Source organism: Entelurus aequoreus, linkage group LG07 (genome assembly GCF_033978785.1).
Source record: "Entelurus aequoreus isolate RoL-2023_Sb linkage group LG07, RoL_Eaeq_v1.1, whole genome shotgun sequence".
Taxonomy (NCBI): domain Eukaryota; kingdom Metazoa; phylum Chordata; class Actinopteri; order Syngnathiformes; family Syngnathidae; genus Entelurus; species Entelurus aequoreus.
This window is the reverse complement of record NC_084737.1, coordinates 4,777,285-4,794,353: the sequence shown is the minus strand read 5'-3', so window position 1 is coordinate 4,794,353 and position 17,069 is coordinate 4,777,285. Positions and strand designations below refer to the sequence as shown.

At 39.9% G+C, this 17,069-nt stretch overlaps 1 protein-coding gene across 1 annotated transcript; it reads left to right on the top strand.

The window, feature by feature from the left end:
- The first annotated feature begins 354 nt into the window (after positions 1–354).
- tpk2 (thiamin pyrophosphokinase 2) lies at positions 355–16,885 on the top strand. The gene is made up of 8 exons (XM_062051863.1): positions 355–612; positions 2,671–2,912; positions 4,465–4,528; positions 4,594–4,724; positions 7,745–7,863; positions 7,962–8,094; positions 16,282–16,378; positions 16,442–16,885. Exons 1-8 carry the CDS (start codon positions 543–545, stop codon positions 16,486–16,488), a joined length of 903 nt encoding a protein of 300 aa, XP_061907847.1. The 5' UTR covers positions 355–542; the 3' UTR covers positions 16,489–16,885.
- The last annotated feature ends 184 nt before the right edge of the window (positions 16,886–17,069 follow it).

Here is a 17,069-nt window from a genome sequence, read left to right as displayed (position 1 = left end):
CCAATAAATCATCACATTTTAAAATAATGGCAGTGTATGATATTCTAAAATAGAACTGATGATCTTAGTAAGTTAAAGATGAATTGGTGGTCTGATTTAAAAGATATAGAGTTTTAACAACTCTCTTCAACACAGTTATAATTTATTGACGGTCCCTAAATCCAACCCCGCAATGAGAGCGGCACCTCTCCTCCAAAGCTCCCCGCAGCAAGAGCGAGCAGTCCGGGCACAGTGAGCGGGAGCCGCCGCTGGAGCTACGGAGCTAAATAGTCTTACGGCACTTCCTGTGTACTGCATGTCTGATCTGCCGTCCACTAGGTGGCAGTGTTGTGTCTAACATGAGATTCTCCTGACAGCAAAGAAGAAGTCAGACGCCAGACAAGGAAGCCATTGACACAAACATTTGCTAACGATCACTTTTATTATTATTACTATTATTATTATTATTACAGATAGATTATTTTTTATTATTATTATGATTACAGATTGATTTTATTGCAGATTGTGCTGCGCAAGAAAAAGAAAAAGAAGTTTAGTCTGAGATGGCAAACTCTGTCTGGGCGGATAAAATCCTGCAGCTGCTGAACCGCATCAATAACTTTTATTTGCCAGGTAGGAGCAATTATACACTAAGCCATTCCCTCACCAGTTGATTCTTCCCTCACCAGTTGATTCTTCCCTCACCAGCTGATTAGTCCCTCACTAGTTGATTCTTCCCTCACCAGTTGATTCTTCAATCAATCAATCAATGTTTATTTATATAGCCCTAAATCACAAGTGTCTCAAAGGGCTGTACAAGCCACAACGACATCCTCGGTACAGAGCCCACATACGGGCAAGGAAAACTCACCCCAGTGGGACGTCAATGTGAATGACTATGAGAAACCTTGGAGAGGACCGCATATGTGGGTAACCCCCCCCATACCCCCCGGGTTGGGAGCAGAGTAGAAAAGAAAAGAAACAGCAGATCAACTGGTCTAAACAGGGAGTCTATTTAAAGGCTAGAGTATACAAATGAGTTTTAAGATGAGACTTAAATGCTTCTACTGAGGTAGCATCTCTAACTTTTACCGGGAGGGCATTCCAGAGTATTGGAGCCCCAATAGAAAACGCTCTATAGCCCGCAGACTTTTTTAGGGCTCTGGGAATCACTAATAAGCCAGAGTTCTTTGAAGGCAGATTTGTTGTCGGGACATATGGTACAATACAATCTGCAAGATAGGCAGGAGCTAGACCGTGTAGTATTTTATACGTAAGTAGTAAAACCTTAAAGTCGCATCTTAGGTGCACAGGAAGCCAGTGCAGGTGAGCCAGTATAGGTATGTATATATGTATATAAATAAAGGTAAATACAGTATAGGTATGTATATATGTATATAAATAAAGGTATATACAGTATAGGTATGTATATATGTAAATAAATAAAGGTATATACAGTATAGGTATGTATATATGTATATAAATAAAGGTATATACAGTATAGGTATGTATATATGTATATAAATAAAGGTATATAAAGTATAGGTATGTATATATGTATATAAATAAAGGTATATACAGTATAGGTATGTATATATGTATATAAATAAAGGTATATAAAGTATAGGTATGTATATATGTATATAAATAAAGGTATATACAGTATAGGTATGTATATATGTATATAAATAAAGGTATATACAGTATAGGTATGTATATATGTATATAAATAAAGGTATATAAAGTATAGGTATGTATATATGTATATAAATAAAGGTATATACAGTATAGGTATGTATATATGTATATATATAAAGGTATATACAGTATAGGCGTAATATGATCAAACTTTCTTGTTTTTGTCAAAAGTCTAGCAGCCGCATTTTGTACCAACTGTAATCTTTTAATGCTAGACATAGGGAGGCCCGAAAATAAAACGTTACACCAGCTGATTCTTCCCTCACCAGTTGATTCTTCACTAGCTGATTCTTCCCTCACCAGTTGATTCTTCACCAGCTGATTCTTCCCTCACCAGTTGATTCTTCACCAGCTGATTCTTCCCTCACCAGCTGATTCTTCCCTCACCAGCTGATTATTCCCTCACCAGCTGATTCTTCCCTCACCAGTTGATTCTTCCCTCAGCAGTTGATTCTTCCCTCACCAGCTGATTCTTCACCAGCTGATTCTTCCCTCACCAGTTGATTCTTCCCTCACCAGCTGATTATTCCCTCACCAGCTGATTCTTCACCAGCCGATTCTTCACCAGCTGATTCTTCACCAGTTGATTCTTCCCTCACCAGCTGATTCTTCACCAGCTGATTCTTCCCTCACCAGTTGATTCTTCCCTCACCAGCTGATTATTCCCTCACCAGCTGATTCTTCACCAGCCGATTCTTCACCAGCTGATTCTTCACCAGTTGATTCTTCCCTCAACAGCTGATTCTTCACCAGCCGATTCTTCACCAGCCGATTCTTCACCAGCCGATTCTTCACCAGTTGATTCTTCCCTCACCAGTTGATTCTTCCCTCACCAGCTGATTCTTCACCAGCTGATTCTTCACCAGTTGATTCTTCCCTCACCAGTTGATTCTTCCCTCACCAGTTGATTATTCCCTCACCAGTTGATTATTCCCTCACCAGCTGATTCTTCACCAGTTGATTCTTCCCTCACCAGCTGCATCTTCCCCGCAGGTTCTTGTCGCACCAACTGCCGGCGCTTTGAGGTGGACGGAAGCCAAGTGGGTTTTATTCTGCCACACGTGGCCTCGCTGCTGACACGCTACGGAGATGTCTTCAAAGCGACACCAGAGGGCGCTCTTTCACTCTGCCAAAGCCTGGACTCCTACCACAAAAGATCGGAGGCTGTGGACCAAGTCCTGAGGACGCTTCGACAACATTCTACCCTGCGCTGCCTGGAAGGATGGAGGGATGAGGTGACACGTCTTATATTTACACCTTCATGTCTTAGCTTCATAAATACACTTGTTCATGGTGACACGTCTTATATTTACACCTTCATGTCTTAGCTTCATAAATACACTTGTTCATGGTGACACGTCTTATATTTACACCTTCATGTCTTAGCTTCATAAATACACTTGTTCATGGTGACACGTCTTATATTTACACCTTCATGTCTTAGCTTCATAAATACACTTGTTCATGGTGACACGTCTTATATTTACACCTTCATGTCTTAGCTTCATAAATACACTTGTTCATGGTGACACGTCTTATATTTACACCTTCATGTCTTAGCTTCATATGATCAAGGGTGATGGGTCAGATGCAGAGAATCATTTCACCACACCTAGTGTGTGTGTGTGTGTGTGTGTGTGTGTGTGTGTGTGTGTGTGTGTGTGTGTGTGTGTGTGTGTGTGTGTGTGTGTGTGTGTGTGTGTGTGTGTGTGTGTGTGTGTGACAATCATTGCTACTTTCACTTGAACTTTTCTATGGTTTTTTAATGTTTTATTGTCTTTTTGGCAAAGAAAACATAAACAAAACAAAGTCAGAAGTTCAATATTTGATGTGAAGTCATTGCAGCCTTCCTTAGTCAATCCTTCTCAACAACATTCATTTTGAGTCATAATTGTTTGAGCATTGAACGTTTGAAATAAAAAACATTAGAAGACCCTTGAGGGTACTTTTCATAAAAGTTTTTAAAAAGTCATATGTATTTCTATTTTTTACTTTTTACACTTGAATGTAAAAAAAAAAAGTTTTTTCAATTTTTTTTATGTTTTTGTATATTTGATTCCTTTTTTGTGAAAAAACAAACAAGTGAAATATTTAAAGTAAAGTAATTGAGCCTTGAATGGGTGAATAATTCACAACAACATTGAGTTGAATTCATAATTGTTTGAGCATTGAGCGTTTCAAATAAAAAAAACGACATTAAAAGACCCTTGAGGGTTCTTCTCATAAAGGTGTTAAAAGTAAGCCATATATTGATATTTATTTTGACTTTCAATGCTTAAATCTGTAGATCAACGTCAGGACTATTTGTTAATATTAAGTGTTTTTTTTGTATTTTTTTTAACGTTTTTGTACATTTTAATTTTTTTTGTGTGTAACAGAAACTCCATTTTTTGTACAGCAAAAACAAAAAAATATTCAATATTTTCCTTACAAAAATTGTAATATTTGATGTGAAGTAATTAAATAGGTCAATAAATCATTGATTTTGATTCATAGTAATTATTTGAGCATTGACCATTTTAGATTAAAAAAAAAACGACATTAGATTACCTTTGGACCCTTGAGGGTCCTTTTCATAAAAGTTTTAAAAAAGTCATATTTATTTGTAGTTTTTTTACTTTCAACGCTTAAATTTTCTATCATTTTTTGTAAATGTTTTATGTTTTTGTATATTTTATTCCTTTTTTGTAAAACAAAGTCCAAAGTGTAATATTTGATGTGAATTAATGAAATAGGTGACAACATAGATTTGGATTGCTAGTAACTGCAGTTAGTTTTGTCTTGCAGAGGTACAACGTGATGGACAAATTCTCCCACACACCCGCCATGTGGATGGAGAGAGCAGCTACCAGTAAGTCCCGCCTCCTTGTCAGGGATGCTGGTCCTGGTCTGCTGCCTCTTCTCCTGCTCAAACAGGTCTTTTTGGCGTGAAGCGCTATGGGGTCCACATCAATGGTTACACCGTCAGTGAGAGCGGGGACATCAGCATGTGGCTTGCACGGCGCTCACCCACCAAACAAACCTACCCTGGACTGCTGGACAACCTGGTGAGTACAAAGTGATGACTAGAAGACCCTCAGAGGAACAAACCTACCCTGGACTGCTGGACAACCTGGTGAGTACAAAGTGATGACTAGAAGAACCTCAGAGGAACAAACCTACCCTGGACTGCTGGACAACCTGGTGAGTACAAAGTGATGACTAGAAGAACCTCAGAGGAACAAACCTACCCTGGACTGCTGGACAACCTGGTGAGTACAAAGTGATGACTAGAAGACCCTCAGAGGAACAAACCTACCCTGGACTGCTGGACAACCTGGTGAGTACAAAGTGATGACTAGAAGACCCTCAGAGGAACAAACCTACTCTGGACTGCTGGACAACCTGGTGAGTACAAAGTGATGACTAGAAGACCCTCAGAGGAACAAACCTACCCTGGACTGCTGGACAACCTGGTGAGTACAAAGTGATGACTAGAAGAACCTCAGAGGAACAAACCTACCCTGGACTGCTGGACAACCTGGTGAGTACAAAGTGATGACTAGAAGACCCTCAGAGGAACGCCACACAGTCAGGTCAGTGGTCATCATAACTTCAAGGGGAACTTTGCTTATCATTCACAATCCTTACGTAAGAAAAGAACATATTTTATTTTTGAATGCATTCTAAGTCGTAAAATACGGCAAGTAAGAGGTGGCTAACAATGCAGTTAATAAGATTACTCTGTCGCGACCATAAAGTCCTCTAAAAAACCTCCCAAAAGCACCAACAATACTCCATTTACATGTTGTGACCTGAATATTAACAACTATTAGAGATATTGTTATTATTAATACTAACAAGTATTAGTGATATTGTTGTTATAAATACTAACAAGTATTAGTGATATTGTTATTATAAATACTAACAAGTATTAGTGATATTGTTGTTATAAATACTAACAAGTATTAGTGATATTGTTATTATAAATACTAACAAGTATTAGTGATATTGTTGTTATAAATACTAACAAGTATTAGTGATATTGTTATTATAAATACTAACAAGTATTAGTGATGTTGTTATTATAAATACTAACAAGTATTAGTGATATTGTTGTTATAAATACTAACAAGTATTAGTGATATTTTTATTATAAGCGCTAACGCAGACAAACTATTTTTAGCAAGGCTGTGATCACAGAGAGCTAACTAGCTTAGCGGCTACATGGCCTCTGAGTTGGTGAAAGTTAATCCTAGAAAGCCTATTGTACTGTAAGTGATTCTTTTATTATATTGATAGTTTCTTGTTTAGCACTTAGCAATACTGCTACACCATGCTTAGTGTTTGACTACAGCCGCATCTGTTTAGCACACAGCTTTTAAAACTTCCTCCTCCTTACATTCAGCCTCAAAAATACAACTTGAGAAATCATCGTTTGTCCCAAAGTAGTCTTTGTTGTCTCTCCTCTCATCAAGTCTGCATGATTAGTAGTCTGGTTGTTGAAGCTGATATAGACTATGATAGTCCAATATTGTGTGTTTGAAGGCAGCACATGGACACCTGATATAGACTATGATAGTCCAATATTGTGTGTTTGAAGGAAGCACATGGACACCTGATATAGACTATGATAGTCCAATATTGTAGGTTTGAAGGCAGCACATGGACACCTGATATAGACTATGATAGTCCAATATTGTGTGTTTGAAGGCAGCACATGGACACCTGATATAGACTATGATAGTCCAATATTGTGTGTTTGAAGGAAGCACATGGACACCTGATATAGACTATGATAGTCCAATATTGTGTGTTTGAAGGCAGCACATGGACACCTGATATAGACTATGATAGTCCAATATTGTGTGTTTGAAGGCAGCACATGGACACCTGATATAGACTATGATAGTCCAATATTGTAGGTTTGAAGGCAGCACATGGACACCTGATATAGACTATGATAGTCCAATATTGTGTGTTTGAAGGCAGCACATGGACACCTGATATAGACTATGATAGTCCAATGTTGTGTGTTTGAAGGCAGCACATGGACACCTGATATAGACTATGATAGTCCAATGTTGTGTGTTTGAAGGCAGCACATGGACACCTGATATAGACTATGATAGTCCAATATTGTAGGTTTGAAGGCAGCACATGGACACCTGATATAGACTATGATAGTCCAATATTGTGTGTTTGAAGGCAGCACATGGACACCTGATATAGACTATGATAGTCCAATATTGTGTGTTTGAAGGCAGCACATGGACACCTGATATAGACTATGATAGTCCAATATTGTAGGTTTGAAGGCAGCACATGGACACCTGATATAGACTATGATAGTCCAATATTGTGTGTTTGAAGGCAGCACATGGACACCTGATATAGACTATGATAGTCCAATGTTGTGTGTTTGAAGGCAGCACATGGACACCTGATATAGACTATGATAGTCCAATATTGTAGGTTTGAAGGCAGCACATGGACACCTGATATAGACTATGATAGTCCAATATTGTGTGTTTGAAGGCAGCACATGGACACCTGATATAGACTATGATAGTCCAATATTGTGTGTTTGAAGGAAGCACATGGACACCTGATATAGACTATGATAGTCCAATATTGTGTGTTTGAAGGCAGCACATGGACACCTGATATAGACTATGATAGTCCAATGTTGTGTGTTTGAAGGCAGCACATGGACACCTGATATAGACTATGATAGTCCAATATTGTAGGTTTGAAGGCAGCACATGGACACCTGATATAGACTATGATAGTCCAATATTGTGTGTTTGAAGGCAGCACATGGACACCTGATATAGACTATGATAGTCCAATATTGTGTGTTTGAAGGCAGCACATGGACACCTGATATAGACTATGATAGTCCAATGTTGTGTGTTTGAAGGCAGCACATGGACACCTGATATAGACTATGATAGTCCAATATTGTAGGTTTGAAGGCAGCACATGGACACCTGATATAGACTATGATAGTCCAATATTGTGTGTTTGAAGGCAGCACATGGACACCTGATATAGACTATGATAGTCCAATATTGTGTGTTTGAAGGCAGCAGGTGGTGTTTCTGCCGACATGAGCATCAAGCGCACGCTGGTGAAGGAATGTGAGGAGGAGGCGTGTATCCCAGAATGCATTGCACAGGAGGCTCGCCCAGTGTCCACAGTCAGGTAAGAAATGAAGGTCATTGATGGATTACAAGACATGTTGGATGTGTTTGTGGTGCAGCTACACCTATGAAGACATGTTGGATGTGTTTGTGGTGCAGCTACACCTATGAAGACGGAGAGGGAGTGTTTGCTGAAAGTCAGTTTGTCTTCGACTTGGAGCTTCCTGCTTCTTTCAAGCCCAGAGTGGGTGATGGAGAAGTGCAGGACTTCTACCTGCTGCCCATACAGGAGGTGAGCTCCATCTTCACAACATTAGGACTCATTAGGGAGGACATTAGGACTCATTAGGGAGGACTTCAAGTCTATATCTCCATGTACAAAAGCAGTGAAGTTGTCACCTTGTGTAAATGGTAATGCTCATAAGGGTATTTTTGTCAAATATGCAGAGATAAAATGTGTCAATATCAAAATATTACTTGAAATACATTTTTGGCAGCAGCAAAGTGGTCGTTTGGGTATATTTCAGCTTTGTAGAGGGTATTTCAACAAGTAAACAGTACAGTAAGTACTTGATGTTGATGTATGTAATGCTCATAATTGTATTCTAGTAGAATATGCGTATGTAAATATGCGATGTGTAAATATCAAAATATTACTTTGAATCACTTTTTGTCAGGCAATATTTCATTTAATGAACATTTGACATGAATGAATACATCCAAACACTTTATAAATATTTATTATGTGCAGGAAGAAAGAACATTTATAATTGTATGTATGTTCCAAACAAGAAAGAGGTTTTATCACATCAACATGGGACTAACAACACTCCTTTCAATCTCATTAATACCACAGAAAAGGCATTTTCCAGACATGATAAAGTCTTAAATGATGTCAAACAGGTAGTGTTACAGTAACAGGAAGATAAAGTCTTAAATGATGTCAAACAGGTAGTGTTACAGTAACAGGAAGATAAAGTCTTCAATGATGTCAAACAGGTAGTGTTACAGTAACAGGAAGATAAAGTCTTCAATGATGTCAAACAGGTAGTGTTACAGTAACAGGAAGAAAAAGTCTTCAATGATGTCAAACAGGTAGTGTTACAGTAACAGGAAGATAAAGTCTTAAATGATGTCAAACAGGTAGTGTTACAGTAACAGGAAGATAAAGTCTTCAATGATGTCAAACAGGTAGTGTTACAGTAACAGGAAGATAAAGTCTTCAATGATGTCAAACAGGTAGTGTTACAGTAACAGGAATATAAAGTCTTCAATGATGTCAAACAGGTAGTGTTACAGTAACAGGAAGATAAAGTCTTAAATGATGTCAAACAGGTAGTGTTACAGTAACAGGAAGATAAAGTCTTAAATGATGTCAAACAGGTAGTGTTACAGTAACAGGAAGATAAAGTCTTAAATGATGTCAAACAGGTAGTGTTACAGTAACAGGAAGATAAAGTCTTCAATGATGTCAAACAGGTAGTGTTACAGTAACAGGAAGATAGTGTGTTGATTGCATTGTGCTAGCAAGGCGTAATATTCCTGCCAAAAGTCACGTGACAGTTCCGTACTTGTAGAATTGATTTGGTTTTGCACTTGAAAGATTTTGATTCGTACTTGGAGGATATTTGTTTGCACTTGAAGAAATAAGTTCTTTGTTTGTGAAGCACGATGTATTTGTTTGATAAGTGCCTTTCTTATTTGCAAAACAAAATGCGTTTGTTTGTGAATGATATTTTGTATTTGCAAACCACACTGTGTTTGTGTGTCAATCATTGGGCGTGAGTAAAACATCTTTTGTGCGTGTGTGGACTTTTGGCCGTTATTTAACTTCATACACGCTGTTGTAACACCTGGCTTGGCATTGTCTTGCTGAAATAAGCAGGGGCGTCCATGGTAACGTTGCTTGGATGGCAACATATGTTGCTCCAAAAGCTGTATGTACCTTTCAGCATTAATGGTGCCTTCACAGATGTGTAAGTTACCCATGTCTTGACCACTAATACACCCCCATACCATCACACATGCTGCCTTTTACACTTTCACCCTAGAACATGTCTTGACCACTAATACACCCCCATACCATCACACATGCTGCCTTTTACACTTTCACCCTAGAACATGTCTTGACCACTAATACACCCCCATACCATCACACATGCTGCCTTTTACACTTTCACCCTAGAACATGTCTTGACCACTAATACACCCCCATACCATCACACATGCTGCCTTCTACACTTTCACCCTAGAACATGTCTTGACCACTAATACACCCCCATACCATCACACATGCTGCCTACTACACTTTCACCCTAGAACATGTCTTGACCACTAATACACCCCCATACCATCACACATGCTGCCTTTTACACTTTCACCCTAGAACATGTCTTGACCACTAATACACCCCCATACCATCACACATGCTGCCTTTTACACTTTCACCCTAGAACATGTCTTGACCACTAATACACCCCCATACCATCACACATGCTGCCTTTTACACTTTCACCCTAGAACATGTCTTGACCACTAATACACCCCCATACCATCACACATGCTGCCTACTACACTTTCACCCTAGAACATGTCTTGACCACTAATACACCCCCATACCATCACACATGCTGCCTACTACACTTTCACCCTAGAACATGTCTTGACCACTAATACACCCCCATACCATCACACATGCTGCCTCTTACACTTTCACCCTAGAACATGTCTTGACCACTAATACACCCCCATACCATCACACATGCTGCCTACTACACTTTCACCCTAGAACATGTCTTGACCACTAATACACCCCCATACCATCACACATGCTGCCTTCTACACTTTCACCCTAGAACATGTCTTGACCACTAATACACCACCATACCATCACACATGCTGCCTCTTACACTTTCACCCTAGAACATGTCTTGACCACTAATACACCACCATACCATCACACATGCTGCCTCTTACACTTTCACCCTAGAACATGTCTTGACCACTAATACACCCCCATACCATCACACATGCTGCCTTCTACACTTTCACCCTAGAACATGTCTTGACCACTAATACACCACCATACCATCACACATGCTGCCTCTTACACTTTCACCCTAGAACATGTCTTGACCACTAATACACCACCATACCATCACACATGCTGCCTTCTACACTTTCACCCTAGAACATGTCTTGACCACTAATACACCCCCATACCATCACACATGCTGCCTTCTACACTTTCACCCTAGAACATGTCTTGACCACTAATACACCCCCATACCATCACACATGCTGCCTACTACACTTTCACCCTAGAACATGTCTTGACCACTAATACACCCCCATACCATCACACATGCTGCCTTCTACACTTTCACCCTAGAACATGTCTTGACCACTAATACACCCCCATACCATCACACATGCTGCCTTCTACACTTTCACCCTAGAACATGTCTTGACCACTAATACACCCCCATACCATCACACATGCTGCCTTTTACACTTTCACCCTAGAACATGTCTTGACCACTAATACACCCCCATACCATCACACATGCTGCCTTCTACACTTTCACCCTAGAACATGTCTTGACCACTAATACACCCCCATACCATCACACATGCTGCCTACTACACTTTCACCCTAGAACATGTCTTGACCACTAATACACCCCCATACCATCACACATGCTGCCTTCTACACTTTCACCCTAGAACATGTCTTGACCACTAATACACCCCCATACCATCACACATGCTGCCTTCTACACTTTCACCCTAGAACATGTCTTGACCACTAATACACCCCCATACCATCACACATGCTGCCTACTACACTTTCACCCTAGAACATGTCTTGACCACTAATACACCCCCATACCATCACACATGCTGCCTTCTACACTTTCACCCTAGAACATGTCTTGACCACTAATACACCCCCATACCATCACACATGCTGCCTTCTACACTTTCACCCTAGAACATGTCTTGACCACTAATACACCCCCATACCATCACACATGCTGCCTTTTACACTTTCACCCTAGAACATGTCTTGACCACTAATACACCCCCATACCATCACACATGCTGCCTTTTACACTTTCACCCTAGAACATGTCTTGACCACTAATACACCCCCATACCATCACACATGCTGCCTTCTACACTTTCACCCTAGAACATGTCTTGACCACTAATACACCCCCATACCATCACACATGCTGCCTTCTACACTTTCACCCTAGAACATGTCTTGACCACTAATACACCCCCATACCATCACACATGCTGCCTACTACACTTTCACCCTAGAACATGTCTTGACCACTAATACACCCCCATACCATCACACATGCTGCCTTTTACACTTTCACCCTAGAACATGTCTTGACCACTAATACACCCCCATACCATCACACATGCTGCCTTTTACACTTTCACCCTAGAACATGTCTTGACCACTAATACACCCCCATACCATCACACATGCTGCCTACTACACTTTCACCCTAGAACATGTCTTGACCACTAATACACCCCCATACCATCACACATGCTGCCTACTACACTTTCACCCTAGAACATGTCTTGACCACTAATACACCCCCATACCATCACACATGCTGCCTCTTACACTTTCACCCTAGAACATGTCTTGACCACTAATACACCCCCATACCATCACACATGCTGCCTACTACACTTTCACCCTAGAACATGTCTTGACCACTAATACACCCCCATACCATCACACATGCTGCCTTCTACACTTTCACCCTAGAACATGTCTTGACCACTAATACACCACCATACCATCACACATGCTGCCTCTTACACTTTCACCCTAGAACATGTCTTGACCACTAATACACCCCCATACCATCACACATGCTGCCTTCTACACTTTCACCCTAGAACATGTCTTGACCACTAATACACCACCATACCATCACACATGCTGCCTCTTACACTTTCACCCTAGAACATGTCTTGACCACTAATACACCACCATACCATCACACATGCTGCCTTTTACACTTTCACCCTAGGACATGTCTTGACCACTAATACACCCCCATACCATCACACATGCTGCCTTCTACACTTTCACCCTAGAACATGTCTTGACCACTAATACACCCCCATACCATCACACATGCTGCCTACTACACTTTCACCCTAGAACATGTCTTGACCACTAATACACCCCCATACCATCACACATGCTGCCTTCTACACTTTCACCCTAGAACATGTCTTGACCACTAATACACCCCCATACCATCACACATGCTGCCTTTTACACTTTCACCCTAGAACATGTCTTGACCACTAATACACCCCCATACCATCACACATGCTGCCTTTTACACTTTCACCCTAGAACATGTCTTGACCACTAATACACCCCCATACCATCACACATGCTGCCTTCTACACTTTCACCCTAGAACATGTCTTGACCACTAATACACCCCCATACCATCACACATGCTGCCTTCTACACTTTCACCCTAGAACATGTCTTGACCACTAATACACCCCCATACCATCACACATGCTGCCTTCTACACTTTCACCCTAGAACATGTCTTGACCACTAATACACCCCCATACCATCACACATGCTGCCTTTTACACTTTCACCCTAGAACATGTCTTGACCACTAATACACCCCCATACCATCACACATGCTGCCTTCTACACTTTCACCCTAGAACATGTCTTGGCCACTAATACACCCCCATACCATCACACATGCTGCCTTCTACACTTTCACCCTAGAACATGTCTTGACCACTAATACACCCCCATACCATCACACATGCTGCCTACTACACTTTCACCCTAGAACATGTCTTGACCACTAATACACCCCCATACCATCACACATGCTGCCTTTTACACTTTCACCCTAGAACATGTCTTGATCACTAATACACCCCCATACCATCACACATGCTGCCTCTAACACTTTCACCCTAGAACATGTCTTGACCACTAATACACCCCCATACCATCACACATGCTGCCTCTAACACTTTCACCCTAGAACATGTCTTGACCACTAATACACCCCCATACCATCACACATGCTGCCTCTTACACTTTCACCCTAGAACAGTCCCCATGCTTCTTTTCCTCTTTGGTCCACAGTTTCCAAAAACAATTTAAATGTGGACTTGTCAGACCACAGAACACTTTTCCACTTTGCATCAGTCCATCTTAGATGAGCTCGGGCCCAGCAAAGCGTTTCCGGGTGTTGTTGATAAATGGCTTTGGCTTTAACTTGCACTTACAGATGTAGCGACCAACTGTAGTTACTGACAGTGGTTTTCTGAAGTGTTCCTGAGCCCATGTGGTGATATCCTTTACACACTGATGTGGCTTTTTGATGCAGTAGCGCCTGAGGGATCCAAGGTGTGTAATATCATGGCTTACCTGCAGTGATTTCTCCACATTCTCTGAACCTTTTGATGATATTACGGAGTGTAGATGGTGAAATCCCTAAATTCCTTGTTGAGAAATGTTGTTGTTCAACAATTTGCTCAGGCATTTGTTGACAAAGTGGTGACCCTCGCCCCGTCCTTGTTTGTGAATGACTGAGCATTTCATGGAAGCTGCTTTTATAGCCAATCATGGCACCCACCTGTTCCCAATTAGCCTGTTCACCTGTGGGATGTTCCAAATAAGTCTTTGATGAGCATTCCTCAACTTTCTCACTCTTTTTTGCCACTTGTGCCAGCTTTTTTGAAACATGTTGCAGCCATCAAATTCCAAATGAGCTAATATTTGCAAGAAATAATAAAGTTTCTCAGTGTGAACATGAAATATCTTGTCTTTGCAGTCTATTCATTGAATATAAGTTGAAAATGATTTGTTGTATTCTCTTGTTATTTACCATTTACACAACTTCACTGCTTTTGGGCTGTGTATTATATGCTAACCACGTATATCACAATTTATTATTTGGCATAACACAACTATTACAAAAAGGCTGCTGACGTGTGTGGTTGTATTATTTGATGAATAACTGCTTACTTTCTATTGTAAAACCAATACTGTTCCAACTTCCGGTACCAGTTTTTGGTACTTTTGTGTGTTAATCTTTGTTTGATCATTGGAAAAAAAAAAAAAAAAAAGTCATGTAAAAATGAGATGTTGTCCACTTGTTGCATCATCTTTGATTATGACATTTGCCATGCAGTTGCACTTCCTAGACATTAGAGGGCAGCACTGTCCAAGTTATGTTGTTTACTAGGAAGTAGCTTTTTCCAATGTGTCCCTTTTTACAAATGTTATTGTATTGTATATTTTGTGTTTGTCCTATAAAGTTTTCTTGTGACCAAAAAATATATATATATATTATTTATTTATTTTTTAATGTATATATATATATCCATCCATCCATTTTCTACCGTTTGTCCCCCCTCTCGGGGTTGCGGGGGTGCTGGAGCCTATCTCAGCTGCATTCGGGTATATATTACATTTAAATAATAAAAGATCATGTATGATTTATTATTAAGATTTTATGAGTGGGACCCTTTTGGATACCTGAGAATTTTAGTGGCATTTTTATTTCAAACTGTCATTGCTCAAAAGTTAATAATCACAATTAATGTTGTTATGAAATATTGACCTTAAGACTCCAATTGCTTCACATGAAATATTCCACTTTGAACATTTTTGGGGGGGAATATTGTATAGTTTGTGTTTGTCATATAATAAACACCATGTTCTTATGACAAAAAAACTAACAAAAATATAAGCAAACAATACAACTTAAAATGGATGGATTTATCTTTAGTTGATCTACAGAGTTGTGTGTTAAAAGTCCAAAAATAAAATACTTATTTTTAACACTTTTATGAATGGGACCCTTTTGGTTGTTGGAGGGATTTTTATTTGTTTACACCACTGCTGAAAAGTGACTAATGAATTATGTTATTAATGTTATGAATGACTGATTTATTTCCAAATGTTATGAATGACTGATTTATTTCCAAATGTTATGAATGACTGATTTATTCCCAATTGTTATGAATGACTGATTTATTCCCAATTGTTATGAATGACTGATTTATTCCCAATTGTTATGAATGACTGATTTATTCCCAATTGTTATGAATGACTGATTTATTCCCAATTGTTATGAATGACTGATTTATTCCCAACTCCCATTGCTTCACATGAAATATTCCATTCAGGGAAAAGATTGTCTATTCTGTGTTTGTGCCATAAAAAGAGGAAATCCTTCAAGAAAAAGGGCAGAAGTTTATCTTGAAAGAAAGATGTGAAGTTGAGTGTTAACATATTTTCATGACGGATCCTTCTGGCTCCCAGGGCCTAAACTTGAGGGGAGTCTTAGAAGTTCAACTATTTCTTTGGAAAAAGAAAAAGATCAAAATGCTTTCATCTTTCAGTCTTTGGACGCCCCTGATTATTGACTCTGGCTTTCAGGTGAAGGAACTTATTGCCACTGAGGACTTCAAACCTAACTGTGCCTTGGTGGTCCTGGACTTTCTCATCAGACATTCTTTTATTGAGCCAGATAATGGTCAGTCACTTTCTACAACCTGACTTTTTATTAACTCTAATATCTGTGGGCTTTTCTTCTCAGAACCTTTTTACCAGGACTTTGTGTCTGGACTCCATCAGGCGCTCTAGAACAGGTCTCCACCTTTTTACCAGGACTTTGTGTGTGGACTCCATCAGGCGCTCTAGAACAGGTCTCCACCTTTTTACCAGGACTTTGTGTCTGGACTCCATCAGGCGCTCTAGAACAGGTCTCCACCTTTTTACCAGGACTTTGTGTCTGGACTCCATCAGGCGCTCTAGAACAGGTCTCCACCTTTTTACCAGGACTTTGTGTGTGGACTCCATCAGGCGCTCTAGAACAGGTCTCCACCTTTTTACCAGGACTTTGTGTGTGGACTCCCATCAGGCGCTCTAGAACGGATCTCCACCTTTTTACCAGGACTTTGTGTGTGGACTCCATCAGGCGCTCTAGAACAGATCTCCACCTTTTTACCAGGACTTTGTGTGTGGACTCCATCAGGCGCTCCAGAGCAGATCTCCACTTCAATATTAACACTGAATGACATTTTGATTAGAATGGTATTGAATAATGATATCTATCATACTTACAGGATAAGCCTTGTTAAATATGAAAACATTATTATCCTTCAAAAATACTAATCAAATGTACTGAAAAGTCAGGGACCCGTAAAAATGTATTAAAAGTAAAT